Raw genomic sequence first — 27,501 nt, forward strand, 5'->3', positions numbered from 1 at the left:
GTGGTGGTGCTGCTGAATGGACAGCTCTGATCTCCATTAATTGTATATAACATTTACATTTTCATTATATAAACATTTACATTACATAAATACATTACTTAATACTTATACATTTACATATACTGTACATACTACATATTATTTTATTTCTTCTAAAACCTGTTTCCCTGGGGATCCTGTAAACCTAATTTTACATTGTTAAATATGTGCGTCATTGTTAAACCTTATCACTAACCTCTACTGTAAGTGGTGTTTATTTCCTGAAACAACCTTCATCTCTCCAGACATAGGATGCCACTCTTCTCTCGACTTGATAATAATGGTTATACCCACACAGACACACTTAGCATTCCAGTTCAGTGCAATCATCTTCACCACAGTTCTTCTGAAAATACCCTATGTTTCAATTGCTGTTTTCATCACAAGTACATGCCTTTTTCTGGTTGGAATAAAAAAGGCTAAGATTATCTGACAAACCACCACAATCTTATCATTCGTGCTCTGCTGCTATTACTGGTGCAGAAAAAGAAACATTTACAGTTCATTTTAATGTATAAAAATGCATATTCAAGATGATGTCATAAAAATGCATTGAATCAAATCAGCATAATGATAATGTATTGATGATTATCATCATCAGTTATGTCAGTTATGTTATCATTTATAAGCTTTATGCTTTTCTCAAACTGAAAGCGCTCTCTCTACATTGCATGGGAGTAACTCACGTCTCACATCACTTTTAATCTCCCCCTCCTCAGCCTGATGCTGTTTGTTTTAATATTGGACTAGATTGAAGGTAGATATCCTCCTCTCTCAGTCCCCTAGAGCTGTGGACCGTGATTTGATCTCGGTGCTTTCTACTAGTGATGTGGGGGAAAAAATGGATATAGGTACATATCGCAATATTATGTTTGGACGATATTATTATGTGACTCCAAGTATCGATTTGTAAATAGACAGAAGAAAACTCAGCAAAAAAGGAATCGTCCCTTTTTCAGGACACTGTCTTTCAAAGATAATTAGTAAAAAATCCAAATACCTTCACAGATCTTCATTGCACAGGGTTTAAACACTGTTTCCCATGCTTGTTCAATGAACCATAAACAATTAATGAACATGCACCTGTGGAACGGTCATTAAGACACTAACAGCTTACAGATGGTAGGCAATTAAGGTCACAGTTATGAAAACTTAGGACACCAAAGAGGCCTTTCTACTGACTCTGAAAAAACACCAAAGAAAGATGCCCAGGGTCCCTGCTCATCTGCGTGAATGTGCCTTAGGCATGCTGCAAGGAGGAATGAGGACTGCAGATGTGGCCAGGGCAATAAATTGCAATGTCCATACTGTGAGGCGCCTAAGACAGCGCTACAGGGAGACACGACGGACAGCTGATCATCCTCGCAGTGACAGACCACGTGTAACAACACCTGCACAGGATCGGTACATCTGAACATCACACCTGGAGGACAGGTACATCACACCTGCAAGGACAGGTACAGGATGGCAACAACAACTGCCCGAGTTACACCAGGAACGCACAATACCTCCATCAGTGCTCAGACTGTTCGCAATAGACTGAGAGAGGATGGACTGAGGGCTTGTAGGCCTGTTGTAAGGCAAGTCCTCACCAGAAATCGCTGTTAACAACGTTGCCTATGGGCACAAACCCACTGTCGCTGGACCAGACAGGACTGGCAAAAAGTGCTCTTCACTGAAGAGTCGCGGTTTTGTCTCACCAGGGGTGATGGTCGGATTCGCGTTTATCGTCGAAGGAATGAGCGTTACACCGAGGCCTGTACTCTGGAGCCTGATCGATTTGGAGGTGGAGGGTCCGTCATGGTCTGGGGTGGTGTGTCACAGCATCATCGGACTGAGCTTGTTGTCATTGCAGACAATCTCAACGCTGTGCGTTACAGGGAAGACATCCTCCTCCCTCATGTGGTACCCTGACATGACCCTCCAGCATGACAATGCCACCAACCGTATTTCTCGTTCTGTGCGTGATTTCTTGCAAGACAGGGATGTCAGTGTTCTGCTATGGCCAGTGAAGAGCCCGGATCTCAATCCCATTGAGCACGTCTGGGACGAAGGGTGAGGGCTAGCACGTTTGTTGGATCAGAGGGTGAGGGCTAGGGCCATTCCCCCCAGAAATGTCCGGGAACTTGCAGGTGACTTGGTGGAAGAATGGGGTAACATCTCACTGCAAGAAATGGCAAATCTGGCGCAGTCGGTGAGGGGGAGATGCACTGCAGTACTTAATGCAGCTGGTGGCTGCATTAAATAAATAAAATTGTATTTGTTATAAATCAAATTTTATTTGTCACATACACATGGTTAGCAGATGTTAATGCGAGTGTAGTGAAATGCACCAGATACTGACTGTTACTTTTGATTTTGACCCCTCCTTTGTTCAGGGACACATTATTCAATTTCTGTTAGTCACATGTCTGTGTCTGTCACTTGTTCAGTTTATGTCTCAGTTGTTGAATCTTGTTATGTTCATACAAACATTTACACATGTTAAGTTTGCTGAAAATAAATGCAGTTGACAGTGAGAGGGAGTTTCTTTTTTTGCTGAGTTTGTGGACACCGCGTCAAATTAATGGATTCGGCTATTTCAGCCACACCCGTTGACAGGTGTATAAAATCAAGCACACAGCCATGCAATCTCCATAGACAAAAATTGGCAGTAGAATGTCCTGTACTGAAGAGCTCAGTGACTTTCAACGTGGCACTGTCATAGGATACCACCTTTCCAACAAGTCAGTTAATCAAATTTCTGCCCTTAGTAGAGCTGCCCCGGTCAACTGTAAGTGCTTTTATTGTGAAGTGGAAACGTCTAGGAGCAACAACGGCTCAGCCGCAAAGTGGTAGGCCTCACAAGCTCACAGAACGGGACCGCCTAGTGCTGAAGAGCACAAAAATGGTCTGTCCTCGGTTGCAACACTCACTACCGAGTTCCAAACTGCCTCTGGAAGCAACGTCAGCAACGGAACTGTTTGTCGGGAGCTTCATGAAATGGGTTTCCATGGCCGAGCAGCCGCACTCAAGCCTAAGATCACCATGTGCAATGCCAAGCATCAGCTGCAGTTGTGTAAAGCTTGCCGCCATTGGACTCTGGAGCAGTGGAAACACTTTCTTTAGAGTGATGAATCAAATCAAATCCAATTTTATTTGTCACATACACATGGTTAGCAGATGTTAGTGCGAGTGTAGCGAAATGCTTGTGCTTCTAGTTCCGACAATGCAGTAATAACCAACAAGTAATCTAGCTAACAATTCCAAAACTACTACCATATAGACACAAGTGTAAGGGGATAAAGAATATGTACATAAGATATATGAATGAGTGATGGTACAGAGCGGCATAGGCAAGATACAGTAGATGGTATTTAGTGCAGTATATACAGTGCCTTGCGAAAGTATTCGGCCCCCTTGAACTTTGCGACCTTTTGCCACATTTCAGGGTTCAAACATAAAGATATAAAACTGTATTTTTTTGTGAAGAATCAACAACAAGTGGGACACAATCATGAAGTGGAACGACATTTATTGGATATTTCAAACTTTTTTAACAAATCAAAAACTGAAAAATTGGGCGGTAAGCAAATTGTAGTGGGTCTAGGGTGTCAGGTAGGGTGGAGGTGATATGGTCCTTGACTAGTCTCTCAAAGCACTTCATGATGACGGAAGTGAGTGCTACGGGGCGGTAGTCGTTTAGCTCAGCTACCTTAGCTTTCTTGGGAACAGGAACAATGGTGGCCCTCTTGAAGCATGTGGGAACAACAGACTGGGATAGGGATTGATTGAATATGTCCGTAAACACACCAGCCAGCTGGTCTGCGCATGCTCTGAGGGCGCGGCTGGGGATGCCGTCTGGGCCTGCAGCCTTGCGAGGGTTGACACGTTTAAATGTTTTCCTCACATCGGCTGCAGTGAAGGAGAGTCCGCATGTTTTAGTTGCGGGCAGTGTCAGTGGCACTGTATTGTCCTCAAAGCGGGCAAAAACAATTCTTACATTGGAATCACACTTCACCATCTGGCAGTCCGACGGACAAATCTGGGTTTGGTGGATGCCAGGAGAACGCTGCCTGGCCCAATACATAGTGCCAACTGTAAAGTTTGGCAGAGGAAGAATAATGGTCTGGGAATGTTTTTCATGGTTCGGACTAGGCCCCTTAGTTCCAGTGAAGGGAATTCTTAATGCTACATTATACAATGACATTCTAGACAATTTTGTGCTTCCAACTTTGTGGCAACAGTTTGGGGAAGGCCCTTCCCTGTTATTACAAGAACTTGACTGGCCTGCACAGAGCCCTGACCACAACCCCATCGAACACCGTTGAGATTAATTGGAACACCGACTGTAGTAAGCCAGGTCTAATTGCCCAACATCAGTTCCTGACCTCAGCAGGTCCCAGTGCAATTTCCCAACATCTAGTGGAAGCCTTCCCAGAAGAGTAGAGGTTGTTATAGCAGCAAAGGAGAGACCAACTCCATATTAATGCCCATGATTTTGGAATGAGATGTCCAACGAGCAGTTGTCCACATACTTTTAGTCAAGTAGTGTATATATTTTTGCGACTAGGTAGCGTTAGCTAGTGCTAGTTGGCTGGCTGTACCTGAGCTGAAAAAGCTAAATGATTTTTCATCCTATAGCTTGTTCTCAATCTTCTTTTTAATTAATGCAAACATGTTTTCAAATAGTGAGCCAACAAACTTTCATCACTTTTATTTCCCTGACTGGAACTCATTTTCACATGCTCTTTTGTCTCTTTGCAGCAGACATGTAGTGAGAAATTTGGACCATCAAATCTCAACAAAATCACAGTTTCGAATTGCCATACAAATGCAGTACCAGTCAAAAGTTTGGACACACCTACTCCTTCAAGGGTTTTTCTTTATTTTTACTATGTTCTCCATTGTAGAATAATAATAAAGACATCAAAACTATGAAATAACACATATGGAATGTTGTAGTAACCAAAAAAGTGTTAAACAAATCAAAATATACTTTATATTTGAGATTCTTCAAAGTAGCCACCCTTTGCCTTGATGACAGCTTTGCACACTCTTGACCTTCTCTTCATGAGGTTCACCTGGAATGCATTTCAATTAACAGGTGTGCCTTGTTAAAAGTACATTTGTGGAATTTATTTCCTTTTAATGTGTTTGAGCCAATCAGTTGTGTTGTATACAGAATATAGCCCTATTTGGTAAAATACCAAGTCCATATTATGGCAAGAACAGCTGAAATAAGCAAAGAGAAACGACAGTCCATCATTACTTTTAAGACATGAAGGTCAGTCAATCTGAAAAAGTTCGAAAATTTTGAAAGTTTCTTCAAGTGCAGTCGCAAAAACCATCAAGCGCTATGATGAAACTGGTTCTCATGAGGACCGCCACTGGAAAGGAAGACCCAGAGTTACCTCTGATGCAGAGGATAACTTCATTAGAGTTACCAGCCTCAGAAATTTCACAAATAAAGCTTCACAGAGTTCAAGTAACAGACACATCTCAACATTAACTGTTCAGAGGAGATTGCGTGAATCAGGCCTTCAGGGTTGAATTGCTGCAAAGAAACCACTACTATAAGACACCAATAAGAAGAAGAGTCTTGCTTGGGCCAAGAAACACGAGCAATGGACATTAGACCAGTGGGAATCTTTCCTTTGGTCTGATGAATCCCAATTTGTGATTTTTGGTTCCAACTGCCGTGTCTTTGTGAGATGCAGAGTAGGTGAACTGAGGATCTCTGCATGTGTGGTTCCCACCATGAAGAATGGAGGGGGAGGTGTGATGGTGTGGGGGTGCATTGCTGGTGACACTGTCAGTGGTATATTTAGAATTCAATGCACACAATCAGCATGGCTACCACAGCATTCTGCAGCGATACGCCATCCCATCTGGTAAGGACTTAGTGGGATTTCCATTTGTTTTTCAACAGGAAAATGACGCAACACACCTCCAGGGTGTGTAAGTCGCTCTGGATAAAAGCGTCTGCTAAATGACTTAAATGTAATGTAATGTAAATGTAAAGGACTATTTGGCCAAGAAGGAGAGTGATGGAGTGCTGCATAAGATGACCTGGCCTCCACAATCACCCGACCTCAGTCCAATTGAGATGGTTTGGGATGAGTTGGCCCATGAGTGAAGGAAAAGCAGCCAACAAGTGCTCAGCATATGTGGGAAGTCCTTCAAGACTGTTGGAAAAGCATTCCAGGTGAAGTTGGTTGAGAGAATGCCAAGAGTGTGCAAAGCTGTAATCGTGGCAAAGGGTAGCTACTTTGAAGAATCTTAAATATAAAATATATTGGGGATTTTTAACACTTTTTTGCTTTCTACATGATTACATGTGTGTTATTTCATAGATTTGATGTCTTAACTATTATTCTACAATGTAGAAAATAGTAAAAAATAAAGAGAAACCCTTGAATCAGTAGGTGTGTCCAAACTTTTGACTGGTACTGTATATATATAAAATATATATAAGATCTGCACCTGACCTAATGAAGGCTAGATATAGATAGATAAATAAATAAGTGAATAGCAGTGATGGTTGGCCTTCAATAATAATACTTTGACAAACCTGGCTGAGCTCTGAAATCCCTTCATCTCTATTCACAGTGCTCAAGTTGCAATATGTGCAGTACAGCAGGTTGATGAATTATTGCATTCTGAAATCAACTGTGGATGTAATTGTTTTGAGGCTATGGTATCATTGTGCGCTTTTGAAATCTTCTGCTTTTGATATTCTTTCGTTGTGTTCTTGTCACGCCCTGATCTGTTTCACCTGTCCTTGTGCTTGTCTCCACCCCCTCCAGGTGTCGCCCATCTTCCCCATTATCCCCTGGGTACTTATACCTGTGTTTTCTGTTTGTCTGTTGCCAGTTCGTCTTGTTTGTCAAGTCAACCAGCGTTTTGTCTCAGCTCCTGCTTTTCCCCAGTCGATCTGTTTCTTGCCCTCCTGGTTTGGACCCTTGCCTGTCCTGACTCTGAGCCCGCCTGCCTTACCTCTCTGCCTGACCCTGAGCCTGCCTGCCGTCCTGTACCATTGCCCTCAACTCTGGAGAATCAACCCCTGCCTGCATTGAACTGTTGTTTGCCTGTCCCTGTTACTGTAATAAACTTGGTTACTTCAACAAAGTCTGCATTTGGATCTTACCTGAAACCTGATAGTTCTCTTATCCCCCAGGCTCCCCTGTTCTCGCATATTCAGTAGTTTTGACACTTGCTAGGGTTTGTTTAAAGATTTACTTCATCCCGCCGTAGACCAATTTGTCGCTGGTGCTGTATTCTCATTGATTTAAGACTATCATAGCTGCATACTCATATTCACGTTGAAAACAAAAACATTATAACATAATTTCACGTACCTGCAACAAATGTTTATTTGGATTATTATAAGATAAGGAAAGCTATACAAAGCCATTTAAGGTATTTTTAAACCATATTCTTAAAAAAAAAAAAGCTGGAGACTCTTACCTCCCTCACTAGCTTTAAGCACCAGCTGTCAGAGCAGCTCACAGATCACTGCACCTGTACATAGCTCATCTGTAAATAGCCCATCCAATCTACCTCATCCCCATACTGTATTTATTTATTTATCTTGCTCCTTTGCACCACAGTATCTGTACTTGCACTTTCATCTTCTGCACATTCCACCATTCCAGTGTTTAATTGCTATATTGTAATTACTTCGCCACCATGGCATATTCATTGCCTTACCTCTCTTATCCTACCTCATTTGCACATGGGGAATATAGATTTTTCTTCTGTATTATTGATTGTATGTTTGTTTATTCCATGTGTAACTCTGTGTTGTTGTATGTGTCGAACTGCTTTGCTTTATCTTTTCCAGGTCGCAGTTGCAAATGAGAACTTGTTCTCAACTAGCCTCCCTGGTTAAATAAAGGTGAAATAAAAAATGTAATTAAATAAAAAAACACACTGAGAAGCACCCAAGTGTTCCCTGTCAAGCACATTGTTTTTCTCTGCTTGTCTGTATTATAGGGACATTAGGCAAATCACAGCTCTGCTTCGTAAACAAATACACAAATATAAAATAACTACATTTACACCTTTCCCATGACTACATGGAAAACAAACATGTCCTACAGACTGATGCAGTGTAAGGGAATCCTTTTTAATAATACTTTTTTATTGAGTTTGTCAATGAAACTTTAAATAAGAAATTCTATGAAAATACAGTAAGTCAAGTAAGTAAAAAACCAAGTAGGTGAATATTGTTCAATAGCCACATTATTCAGTAAATCAATATATTACATGATATCTATAATGCATTACCCCACCTATTAGGGTTCAGCAACCTAGCCTCAGGGCAATTCATATGATTTGGGACATTTCTTTGTGTCCCTCCATTTAGTATGATCTGTTATGTAACGTAACATTACATATCATACTAAATGGAGGTACACACATTTTTGTAAAATGTCCTACTTATGGCTCTGATTTCAGGTTGGGTACAGAGGCTCAGTTGATCCCATCAACTGTTTAATACACAGCAGTACGGTTCTCTAAGGCAGTGGCCACCAACCCTGGTCCTGGGGAGCTAACAATGCGTTTTAACTCATCACTCACTGATCAATACCTTAATTAGCTGAATCAAGTGTATTAGAGCTGGTGGTGCTACAGTAGCCTAGTGATTGAGTAGGAAGTCAGTGGTGTTGGTTAGGAAGGAGCTCCGTATCTGCGTGGTTGAGATTGCATTTGCGATAGTGTAGTCAGAGGCTGTGGTTGTAGTCATAGTTGTGGTCATGGTTGTGGTTGGTTTGGGGGTCTGAGTCGGCGTACTCTGGCCTGAGTCGGAGCTTCCCCACCAGGGTTGACAGGGCCTCCACCCACCCAGCCACTGAGAAGACAGATGGGGGTGATATCTCTGTGTCCACCACCGCCAGCAGGGAACGAGATCTCTCTGAGACAGAGCGAAACAGAGAGGTGAGCCGTATAGTCAGATAGTAAGGCGTGTGTGCACGCATAGGTCTGTGTTTGTGTGTCTGTGTGTGTGTATTTTCACACTAACCCCTATCCTTGCTGAAGTCTCCCTCCTGGCTGACATGGTTGTGTGGGTCAGGCAGCAGACTGGGAGAGAGGAGGAGAGAGAAAGAGAGAAGCAGCACCTATAGAGAAAAAGAGAGGGAGGGAGAGCATGAACTGCTGCTCGACCCATTTTATTTATATAGTGTTCAACTGTGGATCTAAGTATTCAATCACAAGGCCTGAGTATTCAATCACAGACTTGGTAACAGCCCAGCAACCACCGCAGTGACCTATTTCTTATGTGATCCTGCTCTTTGTGTATATTCCATACCAGGATGCAGGTCGCTTTCTGGGCAGTCTTACTGGAGCCATTAGGTAGAAGAATGTGTAGCCTGGCCAGCTGCTCCAACAGAGAACTGCAGTACCACACACAGAGAGGATTCAGTACATGAAGAGACACGAGAGAGGATAATGAGCTGTATAGTCAAATAGAGATGATTCAAAGCATTCCATTCAAGACAGGAAAGAAGGAAGGAGATTGTAGGGGAGGAAGGAAAGAAGGAGAGAGTAGAGGCGAAGGGGAAGAAGAGAAGAGGAAGGAAGGAGGAAGAGTTAAGGGGAGGAGCCTTGAACAGGTCTCCCTTGTAAACAAGCTGTTTAATGCCTTACGTGTTGGTTTCCTCCAGTTGGTGGACTTTCCTCTGTAGCGCCAGGTTGTGTTTACTACAGGCATCCATCCTGCCAGGGCAGAGAGAGACACTCCATCAGTTCACAAACTTTTTATAGATTACAATACCGCAATCAACGAGCTGTATAAGGCCATAATCAAACAAGACAATGCTAACCCAGAAGCGGCGCTCCTAATGGCCGAGGACTTTAATGCAGGAAAACTTAAATCCGTTTAACCTCATTTCTATCAGCATGTCACGTGCAACCAACGGGGGAAAAAACTTTAGACCACCTTAACTCCATGAGCTCTCCCATGGCCTCTATTTGGCAAATCCGACCGTAATTTTATCCTCCTGATTCCTGCGTACAAGCAAAAAATCAAGCAGGAAGTACCAGTGACTCGCTCAATATGGAAGTGGTCAGATGACGCAAATGCTAAGCTACAGGACTGTTTTACTAGCAGAGACTGGAATATGTTCCGGGATTCATCCGATGGCATTAAGAAGTATACCACATCAGTCACCGGCTTCATCAATATGTGCATCGATGGCATCGTCCCCACAGTGACCGTACGTACATTGCCCAACCAGAAGCCATGGACAACAGGTAACGTCCGCACTGAGCTAAAGGCTAGAGCTGCCGCTTTCAAGGAGCATGACACTATTCTGGACGCTTATAAGAAATCCCGCTATGCCCTCCTGCAAACCATCAAACAGGCAAAGCGTCAATACAGGACTAAGATTGAATCTTACTACTGGCTCTGATGCTCGTCGGATGTGGCAGGGCTGGCAAACTATTACGGATTACAAAGGGAAACCCAGCCACGAGCTGCCCAGTAACGCAAGCCTACCAGACGAGCTAAATGCCTTCTATGCTCGCTTCGAGGCAAGCAAAACTGAACCATGAATGAGAGAGCCAGCTGTTCCGGACAACTGTGTGATCACGCTCTCCGTATTCAATGTGAGTAAGACCTTTAAACAGGTCAAAATTCACAAGGCCGCAGGGTCAGACGGATTACCAAGACGCGTACTCAGAGCATGCACTGACCAACTGACAAGTGTCTTCACTGACATTTTCAAACTCTCCCTGACCGAGTCTGTAATACCTACATGTTTCAAGCAGACCGCCATAGTCCCTGTGCCAAAGAATGCCAAGGTAACCTGCCTAAATGACTACCGCCCTGTAGCACTCACGTCTGTAGCCATGAAGTGCTTTAAAAGGCTGGTCATGGCTCACATCAACACAATCATCCCAGAAACCCTAGACCCACTACAATTTGGATACCCCAACAGATCCACAGATGACCCCATCTCTATTGCACTCCACACTGCCCTTTTCCACCTGGACAAAAGTGACACCTACGTAAGAATGCTGTTCGTTGACTACAGATCAGCGTTCAACACCATAGTGCCCTCAAAGCACATCACTAAGCTAAGGACCTTTGTACTAAACACCTCCCTCTGCAACTGGATCCTGGACTTCCTGACGTGCCTCCCCCAGGTGATAAGGGTAGGCAACAACACATCTGCCATGCTGATAAAAAACACGGGTGCCCATCGAGTGTGTGCTTAGTCCCCTCCTGTACTCGCTGTTCACCCATGACTACGTGGCCTCACACGACTCCAACAACATCAATACGTTTGCCGACAACACAATGGTGGTAGGCCTGATCACCGACATCGATGAGACAGCCTATAGGGAGGAGGTCAGAGACCTGGCAGTGTGGTGCCAGGACAACAACCTCTTCCTCAACGTGAGCAAGACAAAGGAGCTGATCTTGGACTACAGGAAAAGGAGGGCCGAGCATGCCCCCATTCACATCAAGGGGGCTGTAGTGGAGCAGGTCGAGACCAAGTTCCTTGGTGTACACATCACCAACAAACTATCATGGTCCATCACACCAAGACAGTCGTGAAGATGGCACAACAACTCCTATTCCCCCCCAGGAGACTGAAAATATCTGGTATGGGTCCTCAGATCCTCAAAAAGTTCTACAGCTGCACCTTTGTGAGCATCCTGGTTGCATCACCACTTGGTATGGCAACTGCTCATCATCTGACTGCAAGGTGCTACAGAGGGTAGTGTGTACGGCCCAGTACATCACTGGGGACAAGCCATCCATCCATGCCATCCAGGACCTCTACACCAGGCGGTGTCAGAGGAAGGCCCTAAAAATGGTCAAAGACTCCAGCCAGTCATAGACTGTTCTCTCTGCTACCTCACGGCAAGCGGTACCGGAGCGCCAAGTCTAGGTCCAAAAGGCTCCTTAACAGGTTCTACCCCAAAGCCATAAGACTGCTTAACAATGACCCCTTTTTTACGGTGCTGCTACTCGCTGTTTATTATCTATGCTAGTAATTTTACCCCTACTTACTCTATGCTAGTCATTTTACCCCTACCTACATGTACATATTAACCTCAATTACCTCGACTAACCTGTACCCCCTCACATTGACTCAGTATCGGTACGCCCTGTTGTGTATAGCCTCATTATTGTTATTTTCTTGTGTCACTTTTATTTACTTATTTTATTAAATTCTTCTTTATTTTATTAGCAAATATTTTCTTACTTAGAAAATTCTGTATTGTTGATTAAGCACTTGTAAGTAAGCATTTCACGGTAAAGTCTACTCCTGTTGTATTTGGCGGATGTGATAAATAACATTTGATTGGATAATTACTGGTGCATTGGACCACCAACTGGGCTACATTGCTTTTGGTCCATACCTGCCCTCCAGACCATCTACGTACTCCCTCTTCTTCTTCCTGCTCTCCTGGGCCGACTGCTTGTTGCGGATCTTCCTGCGGATCTTCTTCAGGACCCTCTCCTCGTACTGATCCAGGAGAACATAGTCAGACAGCAGAGAGAGTGAGCGAATGAAGACAGAGATGATTAGAGTTGGTTAAAGTGAAAGAGTACAAAAGTTTTTTTTAAAGTTAAATTGTACCAAACAGGGATGGTTGGCTGGCCAGGTGGACATTAGGGCCAGTGGTAGCCTACCTTAGTAAAGGGCAGTTGGCTGGGCAGGTGGACACCCTCTTTAGCCAGCAGCTTCTTCTCATCCTCGTTAAGGACCACCTCCTGCAGGGAATTCTGGGAGTCACAGGAGAATAGGAAGACACAACGATTACTGCAAGGCTTCAGACAGTCACATAAACGGGTTGTCTGACAACATCCCGAAAATGATGTGCACGCATTGCAGGGGTAGAAGGACCTGTGTTGTTATGATTACGAACGGTCAGATAGCTAGCAACAGTGAGAAGCTGCCATACGGGGAGTGGCTTGTTTCAGCTAGTTGAATCTTGTTCTTGATACCATGTCTTGTTTTGAGGTGTTTTGACTTATACCATGTCTATGATCATTTAGCTCATAATTGATACATACAGTTGAAGTCGGAAGTTTACATACACTTAGGTTGGATTCATTAAAACACATTTTTCAACCACTCCACACATTTCTTGTTAACAATCTATAGTTTTGGCAAGTCGGTTAGGACATCTACTTTGTTCATGACACAGATCATTTTTCCAACAATTGTTTACAGACAGATTATTTCACTTATAATTCAATGTATCACTAATCCAGTGGGTACAAAGTTTGCATACACTAAGTTGACTGTGCCTTTAAACAGCTTGGAAAATTCCAGAAATGGCTTTAGAAGCTTCAGCCATCATACCGCTCAGGAAGGAGACGCGTTCTGTCTCCTAGAGATGAACGTACTTTGGTGCAAAAAGTGCTAATCAATCCTTGAATGACGGGCGTGACACACGGGGGAGGCAGCATCATGTTGTGGGGGTGCTTTGCTGCAGGAGGGACTGGTGCACTTCACAAAATAGATGGCTCCACTCCCCTGTCCCTCTGACTCACCGTCTCTCTTATTCCAGACAGCAGCAGGTCCTTGACAGTGAGATGGTAACCAGAGGGCAGCTGGGAGTTGTGGGTATTCCCATTGCTCTCTTGGAAGAGGCCAGACTCCCATCCATCTGAGGAGACAGAGAGACGTAGGACCAGATTTACTGAGGGCTCAAAACAGTTACAAGATTGTGTTCTATTTTATTCTACTCCATTCCATTATTCTATTTACTAACGTTACTGTGTGTCGGGGAAATCTGTAATATTTGGTCAAATCCAATGGCTCTCCCACAGGCACCAACAGCTAGCTCTGATCTACTTAACACCCAACTTGTTAAGAAGGCCTGAGCGGTGGGAGACATTATCACGGGGATGCAGTATGCCTGTCACAAGATGGCCATGAGAAGGTCACATTCACCAATGAGAATGTATAGATAGTTCTGTACGACCAATGAGATGTTGTGTGTGTTGACAGTTAAAAGGAGATGTACTTTTAGATCTGATTGCTGACCGTTTGAAGCGCGACCTTTCATCGGCCGGTGTATTATCAAACAAGTAGAGTTTTGAGAACTGTCTAAGATTCCTTGATTTGTTTTCACTCCTCTGCAAGTCTGAACTTACTGTTTGGCCATTTTGTAATTTGGGTGAACTATCCATTTAAGGTTAGGGATAGGGTTAAGCTTCATTTCATTCATTCATTCATTCCGAGTGGTTAAGGTCAGGTTTTTAAGAGAGGGGTTCCAAAACGTTTATGCCCACGACCCCATTTTGATATCAACATTTTCTCAAAGTGATGTAATCAAAGGACAATGTTAACTTTTTTATTGGTGCTATAGCAGTCTATTACAAATCAGTTTGACAGTACTTTTGACAGTATTTCAATCTAAAATAAATATGGTTTAATGTGACTGAATTGCATCAGAAAGGAAATTCAGAAGATCATCAGACAATCATTTTGTATGATATTCTGTGTAGAAAATAATATTATCATTGTTTTTCCCCCAGTCTGATTTAGTGCCTGGTCTTGTCCGCTCTGTTCTAATGAGTCCAGCTCTGTAGAATGGACCTAACCTGGATTCAAATACATGTGTATTTGTGTGTTTATATTTATAACAAATAAACAAATAATTTGTTTCTCTGTATTGGACTATTTTTCAAATAATGTGGCCAAATCAAATAAATGTAGGAATTTGTAAGTATTTTAAAATATTTGTTTCCAAATACATCATTTCAAATACACCTTGGACCAAACAAACCTGAGTTGAAATGCATGAAGTATTTCAATATTTCTATTTGAAAATTATATACCAACACTTGTGTATTACCAAATCACTTGTGTACCTGTTACTTCCAGCATCTTCACAAGGTCCTTTGCTGTTGTTCTGGGATTGATTTGCACTTTTCGTACCAAAGTTCGTTCATCTCTAGGAGACCGAACGTGTCTCCTTCCTGAGCGATATGACAGCTGATTGGTCCAATCGTGTTTATACTTGCGTACTATGGTTTGTACAGATGAACGTGGTACCTTCAGGCGTTTTTGCTCCCAAGGATGAACTAGACTTGTGGAGGTTTACAATTTATTTTCTGAGGTCATGGCTGATTTCTTTTGATTTTTCTGTGATGTCAAGCAAAGAGGCACTGAGTTTGAAGGTAGGCCTTGAAATACATCCACAGGTACACCTCCAATTGACTCAAATGATGTCAATTAGCTTATCAGAAGCTTCTAAAGCTATGACATAATTTTCTGACATTTTCCAAGCTGTTTAAAGGCACAGTCAACTTAGTGTATGTAAACTTCTGACCCACTGGAATAGTGATACAGTGAATTATAAGTGAAATAATCTGTTAACAATTGTTGGAAAATTACTTGTAGAAATTACGCAGTAGATGTCCTAACCGACTTGCCAAAACTATAGTTTGTTAACAAGAAATTTGTGGAGTGGTTGAAAAATGAGTTTTAATGACTCCAACCTAAGTGTATGTAAATTTACGACTTCAACTGTCTGTGCATCTGTTCCAGAGGTGTGTATTACCTAAGTCGATGGAGACATCAGGTGCCAGGCAGTGCAGTGCAGACCTGGTGAGGTTAGAGTGGAGGTTAGGGAGATGGGCTTGGTCGAAGGCATGGAAGGGGGGGCTGGAGGGCAGGTTACGGCTGTCCAGGTGATCGGAGCCAGAGTTGGGATCCTCGCTGATGCCACTGTCACTGGGGGAGTAGGGCCACATGGGGGAGGTGTGGGCAGACGATGAGTCAGTGCCACCTAACAGAGTATCCAGGAAATCATCACCGCCACCGTCTTGGCTCAGAGACTGCAGGAGGTTGTGTGTGTGTGTGTGCGTGTGTGGGTATGTGTGTGTGTGCGTGCGTGCGTGCGTGCGTGCGTGCGTGCGTGGAGAGGGTGAGATACATGCAGAGAGGGACAATAAAACCAAAGACACGTCATCAGACATACAGTACACAAACAGATTACAGGTTATCTTACTATACAGAAACCTACTAACCACTCAGGAATAATGCAATCACTCAAACACACACAACATGCACGCACGCAAACGCATACACACCCATACATCAGCCAGAGATAATACCCCTGTCGAGGGCCATTAAAGATAAAGAACTGCTATGATTGAGGTCTGACTGTTCTGGTGAAGGGAACAGGATGCCCCCTCCCCACAAGCTGTCAATGAGAGTCATATATTTAGAAATATAAATATATGTCTCTGCTGTCAATCAATAACTGTCATTGGGCAATGGGAAAAGATGATGATGGCAGATGGACAAGGTCAACATGGACCACCAAAAAAAGACATGGGATTGAGCATATTATCCTATTCAGATTGGTTACATTTGTGGCTGACTTTCCATAAGTATGAATGTAAAATCTATTTTTCTCGTCTTCCTGGCTTTTGACCCTTGCCTGAGCCTACCTGCCGTCCTGTACCTTTTCTCCACCTCTGGATTACTGAACTCTGCCTCCCTTGACCTGTCATATGCCTGCCCCGGTTACAATCAACATTGTTACTTCACACAGTCTGCACTTGGGTCTTACGTTGATACCTGATACCAGGAAAACTATGGGTCCTAGTTACTTACTGACAAGGAGAAACTCAGATATGTCACAACATCTCTAGGGTGCTTTTACTGATGGAAAGGGCTGGAGGAGAAAGTGGAATGGTGTTGTCACTCACCTCGGGTGATGTGATTTGCCAGGGTTGGTTACCATGGCAACCGAGGGTTCCATCTGACTGGTTGAGCAGGAGATCTATAAATTCAATTCCTCCCTATAGAGGAGAAACATACTGATTGGCTACAACTCGAGACAGGAGTATTTTCTGACAATATGAACTGACCAGGTGTTGCGCCCTGATCTGTTTCACCTGGCCTTGTGCTTGTCCCCAACCCTTCCAGGTGTCGCCCATCTGCCCCACTTATCCTCTGGGTGTTTATACCTGTTTTTCTGTCTGTCTGTGCCAGTTCATCTTATTTGTCAAGCTTACCAGCACCTGTCTTTCCCAGCCTCTCTTTTTATTCGTCCTCCTGGTTTTTGACCGTTGCCTGCCCTGACCCTGTACCCGCCCGCCTAACCACTCTGCCTGACCCTGAGGCTGCCATCCTGTACCTTTGCTCCTATCGACCCCTGCCTGCCTTGACCTGTCGTTTGCCTGCCCCTGTTGTTACAATACACATTGTTACTTCACACAGTCTGCACTTGGGTCTTACCTTGATACCTGATAGTACGAACTGGCCATGATTGACCCAGCAGACTTGGACCAGCTCCGCAACGCCATCTCCTCCCAAGGAGCCACCATTGGTAGGCAAGAGGAGTTGATTCGCGGTCTGATGGAAGGGTTCCAGGCCGTGGCCGAACGTCACGACCTAGCCTTGGGACGCATTGTGGGAGCCATTCCTTAGGTTGCCTACTAGGCAGCCGACCACAACGGTAACCTCCCAGCCCCTCTGTAACCCGGCTGGTAGCAGCGCTGTCACCCCGATTTCCCAGGAACCCCCAATACCTCCCCCGGAGCGCTATGATGGAGATTCCAGAACCTACCGGGCCTTTCTCTCCCAGTGCTCCCTCATTTTCGAGCTGCAGCCTTCTTCGTTCCCCTCGGACCGCTCGAAGATAGCGTACATTATTACGCTGATGTCTGGTTGGGCACTCGCCTGGGCCACGGCGGTGTGGGAGCAACAATCCGCCGTCTGCCTCAGTCTGGAGGTATTCGTGGCGGAGGTGAGAAAGGTGTTAAAGGCTCTGGTTTCCGGGAGAGAGGCTGTCCGGAAGTTACTCCAGCTTCGGCAGGACACCTTCAGTGTAGCAGACTATGCGGTGGAGTTCCGCACTCTAGAAGCGGAGGGTACCTGGAACCCTGAAGCGCTGTTGGACACGTTCCTGCACGGATTACCGGAGGAGGTAAAAGATGAGCTGGCAGCCCAAGAACTACCAACGGATCTCGACTCACTCATTGCTTTAACCATCCGGATCGATGGTTGGCTATGGGAACGTATGAGGGAGAAGAGGTCCGATTGCGATCCCAATCACTCACTGAGGGATCCCACCTTTGCAGCCGATGAACTCCGGAAGTCCCCGGCGTCTACATCCCCGAGAGGATCCGAGCTTACCCGAGTCCCTCCCAGAGCCTGAAGACTGCCGATTCACCTCTTCCTGAGCCGATGCAGCTCGGCAGGGCTAGGCTGTCTCCAGCCGAATGTGCACGCAGACTTGACCCAGAGTTGTCTGTATTGCAGTACTGCCGGTTATTTTGTGTCTACCTGTCCCTTCAAGAGACCTAGCTCATTCGTTGGAGTGAGTACTCTGGTGGGTCTGAAAGATTATTGTTTTTCTCCCCTTACTCGCCCCCTCTCCACGCCACCCTGCTGTGGGGCGACCAGTCCAAGTCTCTCCAGGTACTCATCGACTCGTGGACCGATGTGAGTCTCATGGACGTTACCCTGGCATCTGAGCTGGGTATCCCCACTCAACCCCTCTCCATTCCCATGGATGTTAGAGTGCTGGATGGGCGCTCTATAGGCCGGGTCACCCACCAGACCTCCCCCAGTCAACCTACAAGTGTTGGGGAACCACAGCGAGATGATCCAATTCCTGCTGGTTGAGTCTCCGCAGGTTCCCGTGGTATTGGACCTGGACTTCATCGCCGACTTTCACCACCGGAACCCCAGTCAACCAGGGGTCCGCCCAGAGGGAGGGGTACTGTCATGCCCTGATCTGTCTCACCTGTCCTTGTGCTTGTCTCCACCCCTTCCAGGTGTCGCCCATCTTCCCCACTTATCCTCTAGGTATTTATACCTGTGTTTTCTGTCTGTGCCAGTTCGTCTTGTTTGTCATGCTTGCCAGCGTTTGTCCTGTCAGCTCCTGTCTTTTCCCAGCCTCTCTTTTTCTTGTCTTCATGGTGTTTGACCCTTGCCTGTCCTGACCCTTTTTCCGCCCGCCTGTCCACTCTGCCTGTCCCAGACTCTGAGCCTGCCTGCTGACTATAAGTGGGTCACATAGCAAAAATGACACAGGGAATCTCTTTACAGGAGCCATAGACACAGAGGAATGTGGGTGTTTGTTATAATTGTATTTTTGTGTTTCCTGTGCTCCCTTCTTGATTGATATAATTGTGTCACTAGCTCCTTATTGTGTACTTTCTGTTTGTTGCTTTTGTAATGCAGTGCTCCCTTGCAAAATAGACTTTGATCTCAATGTGACATTAAATAAATAGACAGGTAGACACAAAAATAACAGATCAGGGCACCTCTATAGAAGTATAAACTTGTTAACATGGATCCTGAGACCACTCAGAGTCAATGAATAATCCTGACTCTTCCTATAGATAAATATAAAGAGTAGACTACATCACTCCATAACACCAATACATATACGCAACGTTGGTTTTAGAAGTGGGGGGGACATAATCATAATTTTTTTATTATTTTCTTATTTTCCAGTCGGATAAACACTCCAAGCAGCCTATCCGACCACTTGGTGGCGTCAGGCATGGTCCTAAAGCACACCGTAGCCTGATTTTTGGATCACATTCCAATGATAAAGGCCGTCATTGTAAATAAGAATTTGTTCTTAACTGTCTTGCCTAGTTAAATAAAGTTTTAAAAATGTTTTAACTGGGCGGACAAAAATGCTATTTCAGAATGTGGGGCATGTCCTGTCCCGTCCCCGTCCCCCCCGTCCCCGTTCCTAGGTTGAGAAGACTAAAATAAGTCACAAAAATATACTTTCAAAGAGAAAATGTTGATATAATACAGGTCAATATCTATGTCTGTATGTCATTATAGAACCCACGAATGAGGATGTTTTTTTTTTATTTAAGTCTTAATATGATCACAATGCTCTATGGTGAAATAAGCTCACATTGAAAGCCACTTCAAACTATGAATGACAAAGCACACATCTAATTCAATCACCTGTCTAAGAAACACACACAAAAAAAAGAAATCCACACATCTTTACCTTGTTTGAGATATGGGTCATTATTCCAACTTTCCAATAAGATTGGTGCAAGAAGTTGTAAATATCCAACAGGAATGGTCAAAAGTTGTCAATAGCTACCTTGATGAATATTTCAAGCTGGGATTACAGTGAGTGTTTCCTGTAGCTAAGTATGTGTGTTGTTGTATGAGCCTGTTCCACGGGACAAAGTTGAAATTCCAATCATATTGAAATCTCAGCAGAATTGAGATTGTGTGTGTGTGTGTGTGTGTGTGTGTGTGTGTGTGTGTGTGTGTGTGTGTGTGTGTGTGTGTGTGTGTGTGTGTGTGTGTGTGTGTGTGTGTGTGTGTGTGTGTGTGTGTGTGTGTGTGTGTGTGTGTGTGTGTGTGTGTGTGTGTGTTTGGTGGGGGGGGGGGATCACACACACACACACATTTTAATTTAAATCATCAAATTTGGTTTAATCTGAATTAGTTATCTCCTAATTTCCTTTCCATGTTTCATATTTTAGATATTTTATTAATGTAATTGACACAGGGGTACTTTTATCCATCATGGAGTGTAGAATGTAATCAAAACTAGGGTGACCATTTGGGGTTTTTGTTCCATTATTTGCACATATTACATCACTTTTTTTCTGGTATATCATATGATTCATAAATAAGCTATGCATATAAATGAACACATTGTTGTGTTTAGTTAATGACAGCTATTTCTCAAATCAACAATAACCTGAGGCCTTATCAGCGTGCCTTGCTCTTATCTCTATATACGAGGGCGTCTGCCTGCCAATGTGCGTGTGTCTAAGAATTACACCTACCATAAAGAACATTATGTCATGTTCTCTAATAATGTTTTATCATTGCATTTATCAAAGACAAAAGAGGTGTACCTTTCAGAACATGGTTTCCAAATGACTGTAGCTGGATGTTTCCATGCAATTGTTTTACACAAATTCCCATGGATATGAAAATTGTGGGGGAGTGTATCAGAGATATCTGACCACAACATAACATCAGAATGAATGACCAAGAGAGTTATATATTTGCCTGTAATATGACTTTTGCAGGTGGATGTTGTCCAGAGGCAATATTCAACCGTACCATGATGTAGATATTAATGCCAGGAGTCAGGACACTTTGTTTTTTTTTATATACAGTGCATTCAGAATGTACTCGGACTTCTTAAAATTTTCCACATTTTGTTACATTTCAGCCTTTTTCTAAAATGGATTTAATACACATTTCCCCATCAATCTACATACCCCATATTGACAAAGTGAAAACAGGTTTTTAGACATTTTTGCACATTTATTTCAAATAAAAAACAGAAATAACTTATTTATGTAAGTACTCAGACCCTTCGCTATGAGACTCTAAATTGAGCTCAGGTGCATCCTGTTTCAATTTGATCATCCTAGAGATGTTTCTACAACTTGATTGGAGTCCACCTGTGGCAAATGCAATTCATTGGACATGATTTGGAAATGCACACACCTGGCTATAAAAGCCATGAGGTCGAGGGATATTGTCCGTACAGCACCGAGACAGGATTGTGTCCCGGCACAGATCTTGGGGAAGGGTACCGAAACATTTCTGCCATATTGAAGGTCCCCAAGAACACAGTGGCCTCCATCATTCTTAAATGGAAGAATTTTGTAACCACCAAGACTCTTCCTAGAGCTGGCAGCCCGGCCAAACTGAGCAATCGGGGAAGAGGGCCTTGATTCGTGAGGTGACCAAGAACCCGATGGTCACTCTGACAGAGCTCCAAAGTTCCTCTGAGGAGATGGGAGAAACTTCCAGAAGGACAACCATCTCTGCCGCACCTCACCAATCAGGCTTTTATGGTAGTGGCCAGATGTAAAAGGCACATGGCAGCCAGCCTGGAGTTTGCCAAAAGGCACCTAAAGGACTCTCAGACCATGAGAAACATTTGTTTTAATATAAAGTTAGCAAAAATGGATAAGATTATGGAGAGGTAAATACTTGTCTATTTATGGAAAAATCCCATTGATGAACTATTTGGTATCACAGTTTACTTACTAATGGCACTGCCTACTCCAGATTACTTGTTTTTTTAAATGATATGCGCAAGAAAGGTTTTTTATTTGGAATGTTAAGCCAGGCAAATTTAAACGTGCCTATTTATATAATGAATATGAGTTAGTTTGTGGGGCTAAAATAATTTAATATTAAAGCTTTAAAACTCTCACTAAAGGCTTCACTCATACATTGCCCTTTCTTAAACAAGCCATATAAAGCTCGTTACAATATCAGTTTTATCCTCCAGAAGAGATAGAACAAGTATTACAACAAATGTTATGGTAAAATTCAAATATACTGATTAATAAAAAGAACATTCTTTATGGACATTTAAAAAAAAGTATTATATTTATGAATAGAAATGGAGGAGTTACAGTATATGTACAGTACATATGCAGTACATATGCAGCTATCGAAAATATATGGGAATATCTGCTCAATTCAAATTTACAACCAACTGATTGCAGCACTACCACAAAAATGGAGGAGGCAAGTGGAAAAGGGAGAAGGTAAGGGAACTTGTTTGCCTGCCATAGATTAAAGATACAAATTGGCTGAAAGGGACTGTCATAAATAGAAAAATATACCAGTTTTATTTGAGGACAAAAATGTTGGCAGCTGAGCCATATAGGTTGCAAAATAAATGTGAAGAGATTTTCAATTTACCAATCACATGGTTTGTGATTACACATGATTCAACACCTTTTCAATTGAAATTATTTTATCAAATTATTGCCACCAACAGAATTCTATATAGATGGAGCATACAACAAACTCAGCTCTGTAGATTTTTCTGTGAAGAGACAGAATCAATGGATCATTTATTTTGGTATTGCCCCCATGTAGCTTGTTTCTGGTCACAGGTTCAGGAATGGTTTAAAAAATCATTACATGCACTTAAAATGAACGTTACAAATAGCAATGTTGGATGATTTGGAAAGCCATAGTCAGTCAATAAATAATATAATAATACTCATAGGAAAGGTATCTGTGGATACTATACGATTAGAAAGGTTAAAAATGATGTAAAACATCACAGCACAATTGAAAGATATATGACACATGGAAACCAAACGAGGGTGTTCTATGGTGATAGGTGGGATGGGCTGAGAATGGCTGAGGATTGGGGTTAAATAACTTATGCTAATGCATTATTGTTATGTGACTGCTTTATATAAAAGTATCATGTATGTGTATGTCAAATGTAAAATGTGTATGTATATCAGCAAAAAAATGAACGTCCTCTCACTGTCAACTGCGTTTGTTTTCAGCAAACTTAACATCTGTAAATATTTCTATGAACATAACATAAGATTCAACAACTGAGACATAAACTGAACAAGTTCCACAGACATGTGACTAACAGAAATGGTATAATGTGTCCATGAACAAAAGGGGGGGTCAAAATCAAAAGTAACAGTCAGTATCTGGTGTGGCCACCAGCTGCATTAAGTACTGCATTGCATCTCCTCCTCATGGACTACACCAGATTTGCCCTTTCTTGCTGTGAGATGTTACCCCACTCTTCCACCAAGGCACCTGCAAGTTCCCGGACATTTCTGGGGGGAATGGCCCAGGCCATCACCCTCCGATCCAACAGGTCCCAGACGTGCTCAGTGGGATTGAGATCCGGGCTCTTCGCTGGCCTAGGCAGAACACTGACATTCCTGTCTTGCAGGAAATCACGCACAGGATGAGCAGTATGGCTGGTGGCTTTGTCATGCTGGAGGGTCATGACAGGATGAGCCTGCAGGAAGGGTACCACATGAGTGAGGAGGATGTCTTCCCTGTAACACACAGCGTTGAGATTGCCTGCAATGACAACAATCTCAGTCTGATGATGCTGTGTCACACCGCCCCAGACCATGACGGACCCTCCACCTCCAAATCGATCCCACACCAGAGTACAGGCCTCAGTGTAACGCTGATTCCTTCGACGATAAACTCAAATCCGACCATCACCCCTGGTGAGACAAAACTGCGACTCGTCAGTGAAGAGCACTTTTTGCCAGTCCTGTCTGGTCCAGCGACAGTGGGATTATGCCCATAGGCAACATTGTTGCCGGTGATGTCTGGTGAGGACCTGCCTTACAACAGGCCTACAAGCCCTCAGTCCAGCCTCTCTCAGTCTATTGCGGACAGTCCGAGCACTGATGGAGGGATTGTGCGTTCCTGGTGTAACTCGGGCAGTTGCTGTTGCCATCCTGTGCCTGTTCCTCAGGTGTGATGTTCGAATGTACCGACCCTGTGCAGGTGTTGTTACACGTGGTCTGTCAATGCGAGGACGATCAGCTGTCTGTCTTGTCTTCCTGTAGCACTGTCTTAGGCATCTCACAGTACGGACATTGTAATTTATCTGCAGTCCTCGTGCCTCCTTGCAGCATGCCTAAGGCACGTTCACGCAGATGAGCAGGGACCCTGGGCATCATTCTTTTGGTGTTTTTCAGAGTCAGTAGAAAGGCCTCTTTAGTGTCCTAAGTTTTCATAACTGTGACCTTAATTACCTACCGTCTGAAAGCTGTTAGTGTCTTTAACGACCGTTCTACAGGTGCATGTTTATGAATTGTTTATGGTTCATTGAACAAGCGTGGGAAACATTGTTTAAACTCTTTACAATGAAGATCTGTGAAGTTATTTGGATTTCTACAAATTATCTTTGAAAGACAGGGTCCTGAAAAAGTGCGTTTCTTTTTATGCTGAGTTTATATGTGGAAAAAAAGCTGTAACTAAAACTAAGATATTTGTCCTCTGAAGAGGGGGGGTGGTGGAGGGGTTTATAAAAAATATATTTTTAAAAAAAGATCCTCTGTTCTGAATGCAAAGCGTCATCATCTTTACAATGAAGCATGGTGGTGGCAGAATCATGCTGTGGGGATAAAAAAAAAAATATATATATGCCATTTAGCTGACGCTTTTATCCAAAGCGACTTACAGTCATGTGTGCATACATTCTACGTATGGGTGGTCCCGGGAATCGAACCCACTACCCTGGCGTTACAAGCGCCATGCTCTACCAACTGAGCCACAGAAGGACCACATTGGCAGGGAGTGGGAGACTAGTCAGGATCGAGGGAAAGATGAACAGAGCAAAGTAAAGAGAGATCCTTGATGGAAACCTGCTCCAGAGCGCTCAGAAACTCAGACTGGGGTGAAGGTTCTCCTTCTAACAGTGCAACTACCCTACGCACACAGCCAAGACAGGAGTGGCTTCGGGACAAGTCTCTGAATGTCCTTGAATGACCCAGCCACAGCCCAGACTTGAACCCGAATTAACATCTCTGGAGAGACCTGAAAATAGCTGTGCAGCGATGCTCACCATCAAACCTGACAGAGCTTGAGAGAATCTGCAGAGAAGAATGGGAGAAACTCCCCAAATACAGGTGTGCCAAGGTTGTAGCGTCATACCCAAGAAGACTCAAGGCTGTAATCGCTGCCAAATGTGCTTAATCAAAGTACTGAGTAAAGGGTCTGAATTCTTATGTAAATGTGATAAATTATAAATGTTTTTGCATTGTCATTATGGGGTATTGTGTGTAGATTGATGGGGGGGGGACAATTTAATCAATTTTCAAATAAGGCTGTAATATAACAAAAAGTGGAAAAGTCAAGGGGTCTGAATACTTTCTGAATGCACTGTATATACAGTTCCAGTCAAAAGTTTGGACACACCTACTCAATTCCAGGGTTTGTCTTTATGTTTTACTATTTTCTACATTGTACAATAATAGTGAAGACATCAAAACTATGAAATAACACAAATGGAATCACGTAGTTACCAAAAAAGTGGCTACCTTGCTGGCGAACACAGTCAACAGACATTCACCTATGATGGAGTGTTTTGCAGGTCAGGAAGGTTACATTTGAATTAACCTCTCTTATTTTATTTACCTTTATTTAACCAGGCAAGTCAGTTAAGAACAAATTCTTATTTTCAATGACGGCCTAGGAACAGCGGGTTAACTGCCTGTTCAGGGGCAGAACGACAGATTTGTACCTTGTCAGCTCAGGGGTTTGAACTTGCAACCTTCCGGTTACTCGTCCAACACTCTAACCACCAACCCTGCCGCCCCGTATGATTGACACCACTGAGTAAACTGTCCTGCTAACATCTCAAGAGTATAAAGTCAATGTCTGTCAAGTAACTAGGTCTCTAAAGCCAGCTCTTCAAATGGTTTTACACGTCACTTTCTATTCCTCTCAGGTGGCTATGGAAAGGCCTGAGAATCAGTCGTACTCCTTATCCAAGGGCCTTCGAGCAAACCGAACTACCGGAGCACTTCACAGTTAGAATTGCACAGTATGTTTAGATTAAGTTTCTCTATTTTCAGGCTTCCTTCTTTAATAGTGCCGTCCACCACTGCAGTGGTTTTCATCCTCCTCTCAAACACCCACGGGGACTCTGTGAAAAACAAATCTCACCCCAGAGATACAATTTGGAAGACTACCTCAATGCTGGATCAGTTCCCCCTGTCCGTTCATTGTTAATCTAAAAGGAAAAATGTGTCCTAGATCCGCACTCCTACTCTGAGATGCTTTTTGAATACGGGCCCTGGTGTACGTGAAACCACAACCAGTGCCTCTCAGGCACAACGTGGAGCTCTTAGAGTTTCAGGATTGTCCTATAAGGGTTATATGTAATCAACAACAACAATAACTATTTACAGTATAACATTTCTCTCTCTCTCTCTCTTTTTGCTCCATTAAAGCACACTTATCTATGAAATGGGACACAGATTTATCTGTATTTGTAACAGTATGCTAGCTGAAATCCTGTATCTTTATTGTTGTTCTATCTGGGAAGTTTAGAGATCCAAAGTACACATATATATATTGCGCAACCAGGTCAGAGCAATAAATAGTAGCTATACATGTATTTCTACCCTATTCATGTACAGTATATGAGGGTTAGAATACATTACCAATGTACTAATACCTGTATTAGTATTTAGATCCAGTCCAGAATGATTTTACAGTAAGCGTTTTGATGGGGGGGGGACTATTTAATCCAATTTAATCCAGTTCTGTATTGTCGTCACCAACTGAACTAAGCCATGACATCACAGGTTCTCTTCCTATCATGTAGTGGTGCTGTAAATACATGTGTAGCCTATGTGCCATTTTATGGGTGTATCTCAATCGCTAGTAGCTTCTTCTCCCCGACTCTTCTATCTACACTGATATTAAATAACTGGATAGGTGGGGAAATCACACCTGCTGGGCATTCACCATATTATTTTAACCTGTGCTGTGTTGTCAGATCAGTAAAGATGAAGGAGAGGAGACAAGGACAGGATGTAACTTTAGACCAGCAATATTCCATAGATGGATTGCGGACCGGGTCTAGGACGGGATCCATATGGGCCGTGGATCCCAACCAAAAAAAGGGGGGGGGGGGGACTCAGTCGGGCTTTCAACCTTCTGCTGTTGAGAGTTGTCCTAGTACAATGCACAATGTGTAGAATTGCAGGAAATGATTGTCTTT

At 43.3% G+C, this 27,501-nt stretch overlaps 1 protein-coding gene across 1 annotated transcript; it reads right to left on the reverse strand.

Annotated features, from left to right (window-relative positions):
• Positions 1–8,143: 8,143 nt before the first annotated feature.
• On the reverse strand, positions 8,144–20,163 carry LOC118395050 (cyclic AMP-responsive element-binding protein 3-like protein 3-B). Its single transcript, XM_035788830.1, has 10 exons — positions 19,996–20,163; positions 16,715–16,807; positions 15,559–15,835; positions 13,541–13,656; positions 12,674–12,766; positions 12,400–12,506; positions 9,673–9,741; positions 9,335–9,419; positions 9,047–9,143; positions 8,144–8,938 (listed from the first exon to the last, which is right to left on the reverse strand). The coding sequence occupies exons 1-10, from the start codon at positions 20,014–20,016 to the stop codon at positions 8,748–8,750; spliced, it is 1,149 nt and encodes a 382-aa protein (XP_035644723.1). The 5' UTR covers positions 20,017–20,163; the 3' UTR covers positions 8,144–8,747.
• Between the last annotated feature and the right edge of the window lie 7,338 nt (positions 20,164–27,501).

The sequence above is a fragment of the Oncorhynchus keta genome, chromosome 15 (genome assembly GCF_023373465.1).
Source record: "Oncorhynchus keta strain PuntledgeMale-10-30-2019 chromosome 15, Oket_V2, whole genome shotgun sequence".
In the NCBI taxonomy this organism is placed as follows: Eukaryota; Metazoa; Chordata; class Actinopteri; order Salmoniformes; family Salmonidae; genus Oncorhynchus; species Oncorhynchus keta.

What these genes read in the sequence shown, in the direction of transcription:
- LOC118395050 (XM_035788830.1), bottom strand. Translation starts at nt 20,016, where the DNA reads ATGACCCATATCTCAAACAAG. An exon ending in GGCAAATCACATCACCCGAG is followed by an intron (nt 15,836 to 16,714) that starts GTGAGTGACAAC and finishes AACCTCCTGCAG; the next exon opens with TCTCTGAGCCAAGACGGTGG. An exon ending in GCCAACTGCCCTTTACTAAG is followed by an intron (nt 12,507 to 12,673) that starts GTAGGCTACCAC and finishes CTCCTGGATCAG; the next exon opens with TACGAGGAGAGGGTCCTGAA.